The 14,959-nt window shown below is 30.1% G+C and overlaps 1 protein-coding gene, 1 long non-coding RNA gene and 1 pseudogene across 7 annotated transcripts in view; all 3 read left to right on the forward strand.

Annotated features, from left to right (window-relative positions):
* LOC149889613 (uncharacterized) overlaps positions 1-6,237 on the forward strand; it is a 7,439-nt gene extending 1,202 nt beyond the window's left edge. The window contains exons 1-2 of the long non-coding RNA XR_016451669.1: positions 1-308; positions 1,554-6,237. The exon at positions 1-308 is cut by the window's left edge and continues 1,202 nt beyond it. This is a non-coding gene — a long non-coding RNA (uncharacterized LOC149889613). The remainder of the gene's footprint in view (positions 309-1,553) is intronic.
* LOC145182917 (signal recognition particle receptor subunit beta-like) overlaps positions 1-11,653 on the forward strand; it is a 14,811-nt gene extending 3,158 nt beyond the window's left edge. For 4 of the 6 annotated variants that reach the window (XM_090084726.1, XM_090084723.1, XM_090084729.1 and 1 more), the window contains 5 exons: positions 6,415-6,491; positions 6,701-6,755; positions 6,907-7,125; positions 10,778-10,798; positions 10,980-11,653. In XM_090084726.1, the coding sequence (XP_089940852.1) occupies positions 6,415-6,491; positions 6,701-6,755; positions 6,907-7,117 (343 nt within the window). In that variant the 3' untranslated portion in view covers positions 7,118-7,125; positions 10,778-10,798; positions 10,980-11,653. Of the gene's footprint in view, positions 1-6,414; positions 6,492-6,700; positions 6,756-6,906; positions 7,134-10,777; positions 10,799-10,979 lie in introns of all 6 variants that reach the window. The other 2 variants (XM_090084725.1, XM_090084724.1) reach the window with 2 other exon arrangements.
* Positions 11,654-14,109: 2,456 nt separating this feature from the next.
* Positions 14,110-14,899, forward strand: LOC149889614 (uncharacterized; annotated as a pseudogene).
* Positions 14,900-14,959: the final 60 nt, after the last annotated feature.

Consider the following 14,959-nt stretch of genomic DNA (forward strand, 5'->3'; position numbering starts at 1 on the left):
TTGAATTAACTCACTCAGCATATTCAAATTTATTGATGCAGTTAGTTAAATATTACAAAAATTTGATCAGTTGATTAGCTGGAGATTAACATTAAGTAATATACAACATTGTCTTTACTTATTCATGTTTGTACATTGATACAAGATAGGTAAATGCAAAGAAATCAAAAGAATAAAACTTGGAAATAAAAAGCTCTTAGTCTGGGAAGTTTATAAAAACTAATTCCTGTTGAACAGTGATCTGAAACATTACTACTTTTGAGTGTTCCTATTCTCGAGTTAGTGTAAACAAAATAATCTGAATTCAGGTATTCAAAAATGAATAATATGGATAATTATTCTTTTTTTTTTTTTTTTTTTGGTCTAAGCCAAAACCAAAGCCAAATTTTAATGCAACCGATATTCAACCTCCACTCAATTTCAGCTGTTCAATGCTTCATTCAAACTTAGCTCTGAAGTTATTCTCCACAATACCTCTCTGTGTTATGTGATTAAGTGATTATGATTTAACAGTATGCAATTAAAGATGATTAAGAACAGTTAAAGGATATGTAGCAAGAAATAAATCTTATGTTAAATTCTTGTTGAGTATTTTATTGAAAGTCAGATTTAACCTTTAACAATTTTTAAGAAATCAGCTAAGCAGCAAACCTTTCAGCTATATCATCTTTAGTTACCAATTGTGGAAAAACATGTTATACATTGTTTCTCAACAGCTGGTTTTTTTTTAGAAGGAAAGAGATTTCTTGATTAAGAACTTTCTGACAATCCTTTATCATAAAGTCAGTTCTTTCTCTGTTCATTTTTAAACACATACACAATACAAATGGTATGTTGTCTGTGTTTCAACTAACTAAAATGTCTGGATACTTTTGCACGCTCATATTTCAATAAAATGAACTTTTAAGATTAGATTGCTTAGAAGTTTTATTTTCATCAACTTCATTCTTTTCAAGTTGTCCTTTATTTTGTAATAACTTTGTAGTTACATAATTGATAGCATTCTGAATTCTAGGGCAACTATTATAGAATCTCTACTACAAACAATATTCTCAATTAACTCATAGTAACTTTTCTCCAGTTTAACTGTGCTAAGCATAAGCTTTAGGTTCTGATGAAATGTACAGATACATGCATAGATTCATTTTTGCCCAACATATTTACCATTTTGGCTCCAACTGAGAAAATTTGGAAAATCCTGTTTTGGACTATGTTAAAAAATCATTTGCTAAATTCAAACTACAACACTAGGGTATTTTAGTTTGAATTTAGCAAATAATTCCTTAACATTGCAAATAGTTCCTTATTTTTGCAAAGAAGTAATAGTTTTGCGACATGTTGATTTTTTGGGTATACTTACAATCTCCTTTTTATCTGGCAAATGCTAACTGACCATGAGTCAGGGACCAAAAAAAAAAAAAGAATCTTTTCCCTTCTGTTTGTAATTATTAGCTTTTATATATTATATATATATATATATATATATATATATATATATATATATATATATATATATACATATATACATATATATAACAATATATTTTGAATAGAAATTAATATGGCAACCACTAGATCTTCTGCTGTGGTGTGGCTTGTTGGTAAACCTACACAAACTCTGTCGACTGCCAGACCTCCTTCAAGAGGGGATGTTCTTCGGAGGTTGCTCTTCCATCATATAGAAGAGAAACAAAAAGTGAAAAAAAGTATTCGGGCAACAATTGAAGCAGCTCTTGTTATTTGGGAGAGAGGAAGAATTCAAAAAACACCGATGATCAAAATTGGACAGCTGTCAAATGAAAGAAGGACTTTTCCATGCTGACCTTGAAGAACTTTTTGATATATCAACCAAAAATGCATCAGAAGTTATAAAAAACGTTGAATGTAAAGCATTTTTACATCAGCAGCAAGAAGATCTATTAAGTTGTAGCATAGCAGGAATTGATCAGAATTCAACAACTAGGGAGGCACGGAAATGAGTCCGAGAAACTAAAATGGAATTGCGTCATCAAAGCAGTAAAGCGGAACTGATGGAAAAAACAGAATTCATTTTTTCTTTATCAGCAGTTGACATTGTGAGTGAAAGTAGCTCAAGTTCCTTGGATGATGATGAATATCAGACTCCTTCCAGCACACTGAGCACAAGTAGTTCAACGAAAAAGAAGATGAAAGTTCTAACAAATAATGTTGTATCGTCTCTTGATCGTGTTAATATTTCTGATCGCTGTGCACTCTTCGTGGTTAGAACAGTTGCTCAGGCTCTTTGATAGAATTGCCATCCTTGTGACTGGATAGAATTGCCATCTTGTGACTGGTGGTGGGGTGGAGAAATTGCTAGGCATTCCAAAGATTGATCGAGGTACAGGTGAGCAGGCTGATGCTTGCATGAAGGCTCTTAAAGATTGGAAATTGGAAGAACTTGTTCAGGGACTGGTTTTTCACACTACTTCATCCTACATTGGGTTTAACCTTGGTGCCTGCACAATAGTAGAGCAGAATCTTGACCGTAATCTTATATGGATAGCATGCAGACACCATGTCTTTGAAGTCATGTTTTCCCCCATTTTCATGACTGCATTTGGAAGCAGTGGAGGACCTGAAGTTGGAATTTTTAACTGTTTCCAGAAACAATGGCCAGCAATCAACAAGGAGGTGTTCACTATAGGGAATGAAGAATTGTATAACTGATTTTTTTCTCAAACTCTGTGAAGAAATGGTAGTGTATTATAGTGAAGCAATTAAAAGTCAACAACCCAGGAATGATTACTTAGAACTCTTGGATTTGTGCCCTGATTTTCTTGGAGGATCAACTGCAACATTGGAGTTGAATGTAAAGTTTTGGGCACCAGGTGCAACACACTGCACGTTGGATGGCAAAAGCTATATATTGTATGAAGATATATTTGTTTCAGGATCAATTTGTTATTACTGCAAAGGATGAGAAAGGAATAACAGACATAAGTCTTTTTGTAGCATTTATATACGGACAGTTTTGGAATGAAGCTCCGTTAGCTGAACAAGCACCATTCAATGATGCCAAGCTTCTTCAACGAATTCAAGAATACCCGAATTGTACAATTGCAATTAATGCAGCAAAAGCTTTTCATTGCCATCTGTGGTATTTTTCTGAACATCTAATAGGATTGGCTTTCTTTGATTCCCGTGTTGACAACAACACCAAGAGAGACATGGCAAACAACCTGAAACAAATCCAAAACAGATATCTCTCAAAAGACTTGATGCTGCCACATTCAATTGTCACAGTACATTGTCTTTCTTCGTTACACAACGCACCGCAAAACTTTTCAATCTAATTTTGAAGAATGGCAAAGAAAAAGCTGAATCATTTTTGATGCAAGAATTTTCAGAGTGGGAAATGGATTCAACATATCTTGAAATGGAGCACAAAAGTAGTTTCTTCTTTGATTGGTTGATCTTTACTGGAAGGAATTTCCAGTTGCATCAAAGTCTACCCTGATGAAGATGGCTGTTGGATGAGGAAAATGATTGATCTATTATTGCCTAGTGTAATTACATAGTAGTACAGTGCTATATTATTGTTTGTTTAACATTAAACATCCACAATCCACCACATAATAATAAGTAATTGATAATAAATAATTAAAAAAATAAATTTTTTTAAAACTTTTTTAACCTCATTCCAAAATAAGACAACATGGCAACCCATAAATATCATCTGATTTGATTCAAATTTTGGAAAATAATTACTATTGTCGTATAGAACAAGGGTAAGCTTGAGGACAACTAAAGTTTTGAACTTAAAAATTTTGCATCACCCTAATGCACAGCATACATCATGAAGAGAAGATGATACCAGCCTGTGTTGTTTCAAAAGTGAAATACAGTGGTGTTTATCAGTTATGGTTTCTTAACAAGGACAGGTGACCAATAAAAGGATAAATAGCATATTGAATGAGAAGGGTTATTGAAATATTCTAAAAAATAATGCAAATTCATTAGGGCTTCATTGACGTAGTATAATGGCAAATTATATGTTTTAGCTTCCTGAAACGTTCTTTAGCTTATTTTCAATCTTCTCTAGCAGTTTTGATGTTTTTATTTTTTCTATTTAAATGGTTTAGAATAACAATTATTAGTACAAAAATAAGTCAGTTCATAGAGAAAGAAATATTATTTCTGAAAATATCAGCATTCTAAAGCATGGCCATCTCTTTGTTCTCTTTCACCATCAAGAAAATATTTTGCAGTGATGTTCAAAGTGAGATTCTCTAAAAGGTTATTTAATTAGTTTAATGTTCTTTTCTGCTAGGCTACTAAATCATTTAGTTTTTTCTCACCTACAGACACCATAAGTTTTTCTTTATTGGTTTTACTTCAGGATAATCAAATCTTATCAAGGATTTTGATACTTCTGATTTTATACCTGAATTTAGCACAACTATTACAATTGACTTAGGAGAAAAACATCCTGACTGATAAAATCAAAATTAAAAGGCTTGTTAAGGACTTCATAAGGTGCAATTGTAAATACAATAAAAGTAAATATAATTAAAGTCTAATTTATGAATTAGAATTCATTTTTATCTGTGTTGTATGATATATAAAAATATAGTTTAATTTTTTGTGTTAATGCTTTAACCTCTACATTTTCCAAATTCAGACATGCCTCAACAAGTAGTTGAAAGTGTAGAATGTTTTTCCATGTCTAAAGAAATGAATGATAAAAAATAAAGTTTAGTTAAATATTTTTACCTATTGGTAATTTACTCAACTGTAATGAGAGAAAGGTTTAAATGGATCTTATGTATGTTCATGAGATATGATCTTTCATACTGGATTTTAATATTTTTCCTGTTATGTGTAGCCTTTTGTTGTATACCATAATTTTAGTCCATCTATTTTGCTGAACAGTGTGTAGAGGTTTTAATTTAAATACAAACTTATCAGAAATATATTTAAATCTGAAAAAGATCAACTCTAGAGACACTGCTTTTCTCCCTAGTTAATATTAATGGAAGAGAAGTTTAGTATTAACTTTGACATGCTGCCCTAGAAACAAGAATGATAATATAGTTGTTACTTTTTGTTATAATGTGTTTCAGAGGATTTGAATAGAAGATTGCTTCTGTTGTATACTTTTACCTCTAAACCAGGTTCTTTAGCAATAACTGAATGGGATTAAGATTGGAGGAAATGCAGTAGCCTTTCCTTAACTTCTAAAATTTTATTATGTTCCAAATCTTCCAAATATCTTTTAATAATCTTACTAGTTTGTTTGGGATGATTATCATGCATAAAAATGTAATGATTAACAAATAATCACTTACCAGATGTTAATACTTGATGTTCCCAAATCTCTGTAAATTTCTTTTATCATTACATAATACTAATTTTTGAAATTAATATTAATTTTTAAAGTAGTATTAACTTATAAAGTACTATCTTCTGAATTCTCAAGTTAGAATTCATGTATAGAAATAAAGAATTCAACTAAAAAATTGAATATCAAGTCTACAAGACCTGACTTGTTCATAATAACAAGTCCATGGTTAACTTAGAAGTGAGAAACAAATGCTATATAAAAGCTAAGCATATCTAAACTGTTGTTTATACAAAAAATATATTTTAATGAAGATATGTGTTGATATTACATCCAAACAACTATTATTTTTTAACTATATTCTTGTTTTAAGTAAAAATTTGTAACTTGCCTCAAACCTTTTAATGGTAATGTACATTGGTTGTTTGGTCTTTTGGTATATATTTGCTTAGCTTTATCAATTCTTCTTACTTGGCTTCCCAATTTCAAAGAGACTCTCCATCAAAGCTTGAAATTCTTCTACTCTTGCTTGTTTTGTTCTTTTTCCAAGTTAAATCATAGCTTTGAACTATTAACTCCAGTTAAGTATTTTCCTAAACTACAAGACTTCTATGTATTTTATATGAACAATAGTAATAATGGATTATTTCTATTGCCTCTAAAAGCTGTTAAATATTTTAATTAGAGTCACATTATTTTGCACACAAGGGTAGAATTGATAGAAAAAACATGACATCTATACAATTGTATGTAAAATATATTTTTTGGTCAGAGAATTTTCCATATGCTTTTCTAATAAAAGGATTTTTTGACATAAGGCAAAAACATACTTTCACAATTTTTTACTAATGTTTTAACTTTCTGAATTCTTATGAACTATTTGAACTGAAAATTATGTCGGTAAAAAAAGGTGGTTGTTAAAGCTACAGTAAAAATATTAAAAATAATACTTCATAAATTAAGGTTTTAAATTTTGTTTAAAATAATTTTCTTAAGGATTCGAATTGTTAACCAAATAAGAAATGTGCCAAAAATTAAAGTTAGGAAATAAACTTTAATTTAAAACAATGTTTTGGAAGTTTTATAGTGGCTTTCAAAATTTTTTTCTACAGATTTTTGTATGATATTCTTGCGAATCGTACTATGCAGAAGAATAAAGTATCAATTCTTGTAGCTTGCAACAAACAAGGTAAAATCAAATAAGTTTATGAAATTAAAATGATATAAATCTATGAATTGTGATGAACTTTTTATGAAAGTTAATAAATTATATTTATAGACTTAAAAAAGATAATAATAAATGAGTTTAAATATATATTTTTCATTTTCTTAAAAGATTTTTAGAAAAAGTTAGATATTAGTGACAATTGTTTGTGTTCCTTATTATCAAATATGTAGATATGCCCACAGCAAAGTCGAGTCATGTCATCAGGCTGCAGTTAGAGAGGGAGTTGTATGTCTGTTAAATATTTCCTATAATTTTATAAATTTTGTCTTATCTTTGGCGTGAGTCTTGACCATGCCGCTTATATAAATTATTTTCCCAACTTGAAGGGTAGAAAAATTTTACAAATGATTCTTTTTATAATTATGTACCTTTTTAGAACAACACTTAGACAAACGCGATCTGCTGCATTGCTTGGTATCGACGATTATTCATCAAGTAAAAATGCGTTTATTGGTAAACAAGGTAAAGATTTTGAATTTTCACATGTAAACCCAATTAAAGTACAGTTTTGTGAGTGCAACTTAAAGGCCGAAAAAGGCGATGAAACGCTTTATGATCAAGTGGAAATTTGGATAAAAACCTTGTGAATAAAAAAGTAAGAAGGTATTCTATATTTTAAAATTCTTAATTGAAACAAAACGAGAAAAAAAAAAATAAGATTATTATTCCCGCATTTTATCATTCATAGTTTAAAAAAACCTTAATTTTTATATTTTACAATATCTCGATATGATCGAAAACTCAATCAAAACTGAGATAGTGCTGAATCTTAAGAGAATTAGGACAATTGAATTGGAACAACACTCAATGTGCCGAATTTAATGAAGCGTTATATTTATCTTTAAGGTATTTTCATTTTTCCTGTCGGAAAAGAAATTTATGCAAAATACTTGCTTTGACCACTTTCTTAAAGATTTTAAGTAGTTTTATGATATTTAGGTATAAACTTCCTTAGAAATTGTACATACCTTTATGTTTTGCAATTAATCTAAGATGGAGTCCGTAACTTACTATTTGATTAATAAAAGATTTTAATTTTCAACATATTTTACTAAAGGTGGGCCAACATTACCTGGCAATGGAAAAATATTGGTTATTTATACTTAAATTTCATGTATTTTTTTCTGTTGGACAAGTGTAAGCCCTGTGGTTTTGAGGTAAAATAGAAATGATGATAAAAAATATATATATTACCAATAAAATATAAATTTAACTGCTACAAACTTTAAAAGCCTTGCTGCTAATTTTATAGTTTATAAAAAAATTATAATCCGGATAGTAATACAAGTGACCCATGTGTTACTGTTGCAAGTGCAGGAACTAAAAAAGCCCTCTCCTTACGACCATTTTTGTGGGATATATTTTTTACTAAGACATGTACCAGAAAAAATCTGCGCGGACATTATAAAGGATATTTAACTATTGTATTTCGATATTGAATGTTATATATATTTTAAAAGTACATATATTAATATTATTAGATTTCACTTAAGAAAGTTTGTGAAGTTTTGTACATGAGAACGCACGCACTTTGCGTTTTGCACTCGACATCAGCTACTGCATAGTCTTCGGCTGGACTTTCTTGGTAGCTCTAATCCAAGTCTTTAATGTTTTTGGCTTCTTTGACATTGAACCTTAGTTTTCTTTTGACAAGAGACTAATATCTTTCGATAGGACGTAGTTCGGGACAATTTGGTGGATTGCGGTGTTTTTCAACGAAATCTACTTTATGTTCTCTAAGCCAGTTTAAAGTTGTCCCAGAGTAGTGACATGATGCTAAATCGGGCCTAAATAACGGGTTACCCGTGTGTGTTCTTAAAAACGGCAAAAGACGTTTCTTGAGGCATTTTTTTATGTATATTTTGGTGTTAATTCTTCCCGTAGTCACAAAACCAGAGCTTCTTTCACCGCATTGACAAATTGCTTGCCAAACTAAGAATTTTTTAGCGAATTTTTGCATTCCAATGCATTTATAGTTGGAATTCAGTTTCTTGCAATTAATTGCTGAATAATATTGGTGTCCTGAAAGAGATCGGAAATATGCAGCACAATAAGTTTCATCGTCAATAATCAAACAAGATTTTTTAGCACATAATTTTTTACAGAGCAGCTTCGAACATCGAATTGCAACATTTTCTTGCTTTTCTTCACGACGAGGAACTTTTTTCTTTTTATAAGATTTATAGCCACAATTTCTCTTTACTCTTTGTATAGTGGAAACACTTGTCTTAAATTTATTCGCTGAAGTTCGAACAGAAATCTCCGGTTTTCTGTCTAAGGCATCTTTCACTTTTTTACCAATATCTCGTCTAACAAAACATTTTTTTCTTCCGCTTCCTGATTTTCTTTTGATTGTACAAGTGTCCTTAAATCGTTTCACAACGCTCTGCACTGTTCTCAAAGCAATCTGCAGCTCTTTAGAAACTGTTTGGTTTGATACACCAGGATTTTCAACGAGAAAATGCAAAATTCTTTCTCGCTTCTTATCTTGATTTGATGACATTTCAATTAAAACTAATTGTTTTTAATAACAGAGTTGTTTAAATTTGAATAACATTAATACAATGACATTTTAAAACAGTTAGCAATTTAAAATGATGCACGGTTTCTGTAAACACCATATCAGAACACGCGCAGATTTTTTCTGGTACATGTCTTACAGTGTGCAATTCATTTGTCATTTATTAAAAAAGGTAACATTCCATTCCATTCAACACCTCAACTATGCTTTATTATTCTGATCTTTTGGTTATCAATTTTAAAAAATATTCCTTAAAAAATTATCGCTATTAGAAATTGTGAAACTAAAATTTTTGGTTGTCCTGGGTACTCCAGAGATGGGCACTTCCGATAAAAGTTCCGATATTCCGATATTCTGCTAGTATCGGACTAAGAAAACAATATCGGATTATTGGACTAATGTGTGTATCAGACTTCGACTATCGGACTGGCCATATTAGATATCCGGTATTCCGATAACTAACGGACTAAGCAAAAAGTACCGGACTATCGGACCGTCCATATTTTGTATCCGTCTTCCTGTTTTTTTTTACATGAAATAATTTTTTTTTTTGAACAAGTGCAGATTCAAATTCACGATCACGCATATCTCCTCTGTTCCAAAAACTACTTCTGTTTTGTTTTTAACTGTTGCTCCTCCCCTTTCCGACCGGGGGCACGTCATTCTCTACTTTAACTGCTGCACCAAGTCAAAGTTACAAATATCTTTTCTTTAATTAAATCTTTTATAATTCTCCAATAATCAATGTTAAATTCTTCTTCTTTTCTTTTTTTATTCAACTGCTTATTAAACTGCTTATAAAACTGCTTGTTCATCAAAGTACTCTTCTTATCATAAAATTCTCTCTTTTTAAAATTCTTCTTAAAACTTTCTTAAAACTTTTTAAAATTACGTCTTCCTTCTCCTTTTAAAAACTCTTCTCCCAACTTTTTGACATAACAGGCAATAAACATTAAAATGATTTATTGTTTTTAAAAGTATTTATATACTTAATTGGTTAAACATTTATTGTTTTAAGTTAGGAGATTGATTAGGAGAAGGGGTATTGCAAGTGAAAACAATAGATTTGCATTTTTATGGAAAGTTAGTTAAGGAGTTGTCGAAACAGTTAAATATTATAGTTAAAGCTGAAACAACAGCATTTAGTGTAACTAGCCTTAGTTTATAAAAACGTTGATAATATTTTTCTTATATGATTGGTTTTTCTGAGAGCTCTAATCAGTATGTTATTAGATTGCGTATTATTTTTGAATTAATTTTTTACATAGTTGTTTTTTCTTCTATGTTATGAGACTAAATTTGAATGTGTTAGAACTGCCAGTAAATTTGTAGCAATGGACTTTGTCTCTTTTTCCATTTGATAGGGTTTTTTCTTCTCTAACTTTCCTAATTTTTTTTTTCGTTTTTTCACTTGAAAAGTAGTTTATTACATACTGTTTATGACTATATATAGGACAGAGGCATAAACTTAAAAAATTACAAAATGTGACTGCCGTTTTTTCACGTGTGGTCTTCATATATTTAAGTGCAATTGATGACGCAATGTATAATATGGATAGCTTGGCAGACCAATATTATAATAACAATATATTGCAAATTCTGTATTTGCTATACTTGATTTTAGCTTTTTAGGATTTAAATACATTAAAATATGAAGTATTCAAGCTTTTAGCACAGCCATTAATTGTGTCATTAAGTGTTTAAAAAAATGTATTGTATTTTTTAGATTTTCAAAGGACAAAAACAGGTTGGTATAATATAGTTTTTTTCAACTGCAGTGTCAGGATTTTGATATAGGCTTTCATTGACTAAAATTCGTTTGCCATAATTAAAACATTCATTGAATATAAAGCAATTAGGTTTAAACTTGGATTTCAAGCATACCTCTAATTTATCTCGATGTTGCAGTTTTTTACTTTCAATTTTAGACGTAAACTTTGGGTTCGTTGTTGTCGTCAAAAACTTCAAACAAAATCCTACGAAGAGCATAATTTAGTTATCAACCGGCATTTGGTTCGGTATCGGTTCCGGTTAATATTGCCGAAGCCGAAATTCTGGTTTCTGTTCAAAAATGAATTATTATCTGAATTAAAAATAAAGAGTTTTTTTTGTTTTTAAATAAATTTTAAGCTTAAGAACCAATAAAAGTGCCTTTCCTTGGGAAAAAAAAAGATTATTTTGGTAAAACTATGATGAAATGAAGATGAAATTGTAACGTGAATTATGCACACTGTCGTCAACAAAGAATAATTCTTAGTCATTTAACAATCCAATAGAATAATTTTAAAATGTCTAGATTATTCAGGACGTTTAAAGACAATTCAAAAAATGTGAAAATACCATAAAAATAAATAGTATCGACAATTGAAAGCATGCATAGTTAAATAAAAAGTATTTAATATTGAGTATAAAGATACTCAACTATAAATGTTTAACAATAGATATTTATCGATGGATGTTGTGTATTTTATTGGGATTAGATTTTCATTTAGTTTATTTGTTTCGGTGATTTTATTCTTGTTTATTGGTGTTGTGATATTTAATTTGAGCTTGATAAACTGAAGAAATTTTTTTAAAGGAATTATTATCTCTGAAACGTTGAGTCTGTTGTTCTTTTCTACTGGTTAGCTTTATTAGGAATGATAATTTAATGTTAAACTAATTTAACTATAATATACAATAATTTATCTTTCTTTTTAACTCAATAAGGGCAACATTGAAAAATAATCTGAAAAACTTCTTACCGTTTAATTTTAATCTTTACTAAATGGATTCAAATAGAAAAAAACTTAAGTGTAAAAATACTTCATTAATGAATCAACTTGTCCAAGAAACTTATCCAAGAAAGGTTCATTAGAAAATCTGCAACGACAAAGTATTAGGAGGATCTAAATAACCAAAAAAACGAGGATTAAGCGGACTCACATCACTCCTGAAGAATCATTATCTTGACATCAAACTCACTTCAGGAAATATAGGGGATCCAAAACCAAATGAAGAAGTTGACTTCAAGCAAAAAAGTAACTTCAATCTTCAACATGCGGTCAAAAGAACAAAGAACCGACATGTTAGTTTACAATCCCAAACAGACTTCTTCAAAGTTTTTAAGTTGTTCTCGTTGCTCCAAAATACGAAAGAAATAGATTAAAGAGAGAAATATATTAAAGAAACTTACTGAAAAAATATATAAAAGAAACTTACTGTTAAAAAATTAAAATTGCTCTCAAGAAAAAGTTACTTCAAAAGCTGAATATGTATCAGCCTGGTGAGAATTTTATATTGCATGTCAAGTTTTTTTTTTTTTTTTTTTTTTTTTTGTGTGTTTTTCATTTTTAATTTGATAAGAGCCCGCGAAAAACATTTTCATCAAAATTGAAGCAACGGACAAAATTTCATCTGAAACTACCCGTGCTTCATGTAATCAGGTTTTTGGGAGATTTAGGTGAATTGTAAAAGCTAAAAGTTACATCGAAAAAAATAGCTTGTCACTTATATTTGTATACCTATGTACTTTATTTAAGTACATAGCTATACAAATATAAACGTATAAAAATTAAATGTTTCCTTATTTTTGCAAAGTTATTTAAATAAAAATTTGCCTACTTTGGTCTGATCACTCTGTAATGGTTATTGTACTATCTGCGTTTTTTTGACATGTTTTGTGAGCCAAAGACTGTTAATTATGTAATCTTTGGGCACATGGTACCTGCACAGATGACATCATGTGCTCTTTCTTTAATATCCGAAAATTGTTGATATGGTGATGATCTTTTTAAAGTTTAAAAATTGACTTTAATTTTAGTAAAATATTTTGTATAAAATACGTAATAATTAATTAGTTTATCAAAGTTCTGTTGAACTGGAATTCTTTTCGCTGAAACTTGTCCTTATCTTAACAAAAGAGATTTGTACTTAAACTTAACCATTCATGGCCCTCCATTTCCTTCTTGGAGTGTGCAAATTTATTATGTGAGTGTAAAGAACTTGTTACGTCACTTGTTACGGGCTCGGCACATAAAGAATCTTACTACTGGATATGTTTGCACTCAAAACCTGTAATTCTTGTTTTAAAAAACATTCACCAAAAGCTTTACAAATTCCCTACCCTATTTCTAAAATAATTTTTCTTAACTTTTGTGGAATTTTTCTAGTAAATTTAGTTGAAATTGGATAATAGTATAAACTAAAGTAGTTACTTAACACATTACACTATTTGTCTTTGATTCTTTTTATTTGCGTCATTTTATCTTAAATCAAGATTTGAGAAATGTCAAGATTTAGACATCAGTATTAGAGTCAGCTTTTAAAACTGCATATAGTGCGGTTTAGAAGAGTTGTAAAATTTGAAGAAAATGTTTTAAAAATGGCTTAAATGGTGAGGAACATCTTGGTTGTAAACAAAAAGCATCGAAGTAATGGAGTAAACAACAAATTTATGTAACTTGCGTGAAGTTGCCCATTCCCCCCTCCCTCCCCACACACACTTTGCTCAAATTAAAGCTTGGTTTCCAATAGTTGTAGGAATGTCGTACAACAGTTGCACAACAACTTTGTTTTATAAATGGAAACATTTTCTAGTGTAAGTTGCACAACTTAACGTTGGTTGTACAACAAATTTTATGTTGTACAACTGCGGTTGTGAGTTTTAAAAAAATCTATTTCTGCAACATTATTTTGTTTTTTGTGCAAAACGCGCAGCTTATTTTTTTAATGGAAACCACACAATAACTGTTGTACAACAATAAAGTTTACAAAATATCGCCATTGTGAGGAATTATTTTAACCTTTCCTGAGACACTTATGAGTCATTTCTTTCTTTATGAACTTGACAATATTTTTCCCATCTGACTGCGAATCATACAATTTACAAACTCCACTCCCCTTTTACACAGTAGTACAACCGCCTCATTTTAACACATTAAATACATTAAGACCATACATGCATTAACAACTACATACATTAGGACCAACACACTTTAGCACCTACATACATTAACACCTACACACACGCTAATTGCATCTTGAAGACGTTATTCACAACACCATAATTTACAAAGCATGGCGACGGCTCCATTTTGTGTGTTAGAAAAAATCTCTAATGCAGATTTTATGAATGAAGTTCAAAAGTTTCCAATTTTGTATGACAAGTTTGATAAGGAATTTAAAGACAAATGGAAAAAGAAAAAATGCATGGGAAGAAATTGGTCGTCTGTCAAACTTATCTGCTAATCAAGCGGAAGAAAAATATAAAAGCATTCGAAGTAGTTATGGAAGGTGGCTGAAATCAAAAAGAAATATCCCATCAGGTTCTGGAAGGAATTCAGTTCCACCTCAGTTTCTTCAACTCGATTGGCTAAATACTTTTAAAGAACATCGTGAAACAACATCGAATATTTGTTCAACCTCTGATTCCAGATTAGAAACAACGAATTTGGAGGAAAACGTTGAGGTGGTTTGTGAGCAAGTTGAAAATATTCATTATCAATTGAACAAGGAGCTAGATAATCATTTATCTGAAGATGTGACTGAAAAAAACGATTATATAAATTCTTGTGTGCAAATAGAGTCAGGTGAATCGACAATTCATACTAATAACAAAACTAAAAGAAAAAGAAAAAAATTAGATTCTGATGATTTACTTGACAAAACTTTAGTAAAAACATTAGAAAAGATTAATTCCAATATTGAAAATCCGACTGAAGAAGAGAAGGATGAAGATTATTTATTTATGAAATCATTAATTCCACAGCTAAAGCGATTAAACAACTATTCTAAAGCCTTGGCTAAAGTTCAAATACAAGCACTTCTTCTCAAATTAGAGTTTCCAGATAAAGATGAAACAATCTAGCCTCTCTGTTCAACCTATTAATGTGAATAAAAAAATGTAAATATTACAGTCTGGCTTACT

The sequence above is a fragment of the Hydra viridissima genome, unplaced genomic scaffold (genome assembly GCF_058129835.1).
Source record: "Hydra viridissima isolate aposymbiotic clone 2 unplaced genomic scaffold, HvirCarnegie_v1 scaffold_4, whole genome shotgun sequence".
Taxonomy (NCBI): Eukaryota; Metazoa; Cnidaria; class Hydrozoa; order Anthoathecata; family Hydridae; genus Hydra; species Hydra viridissima.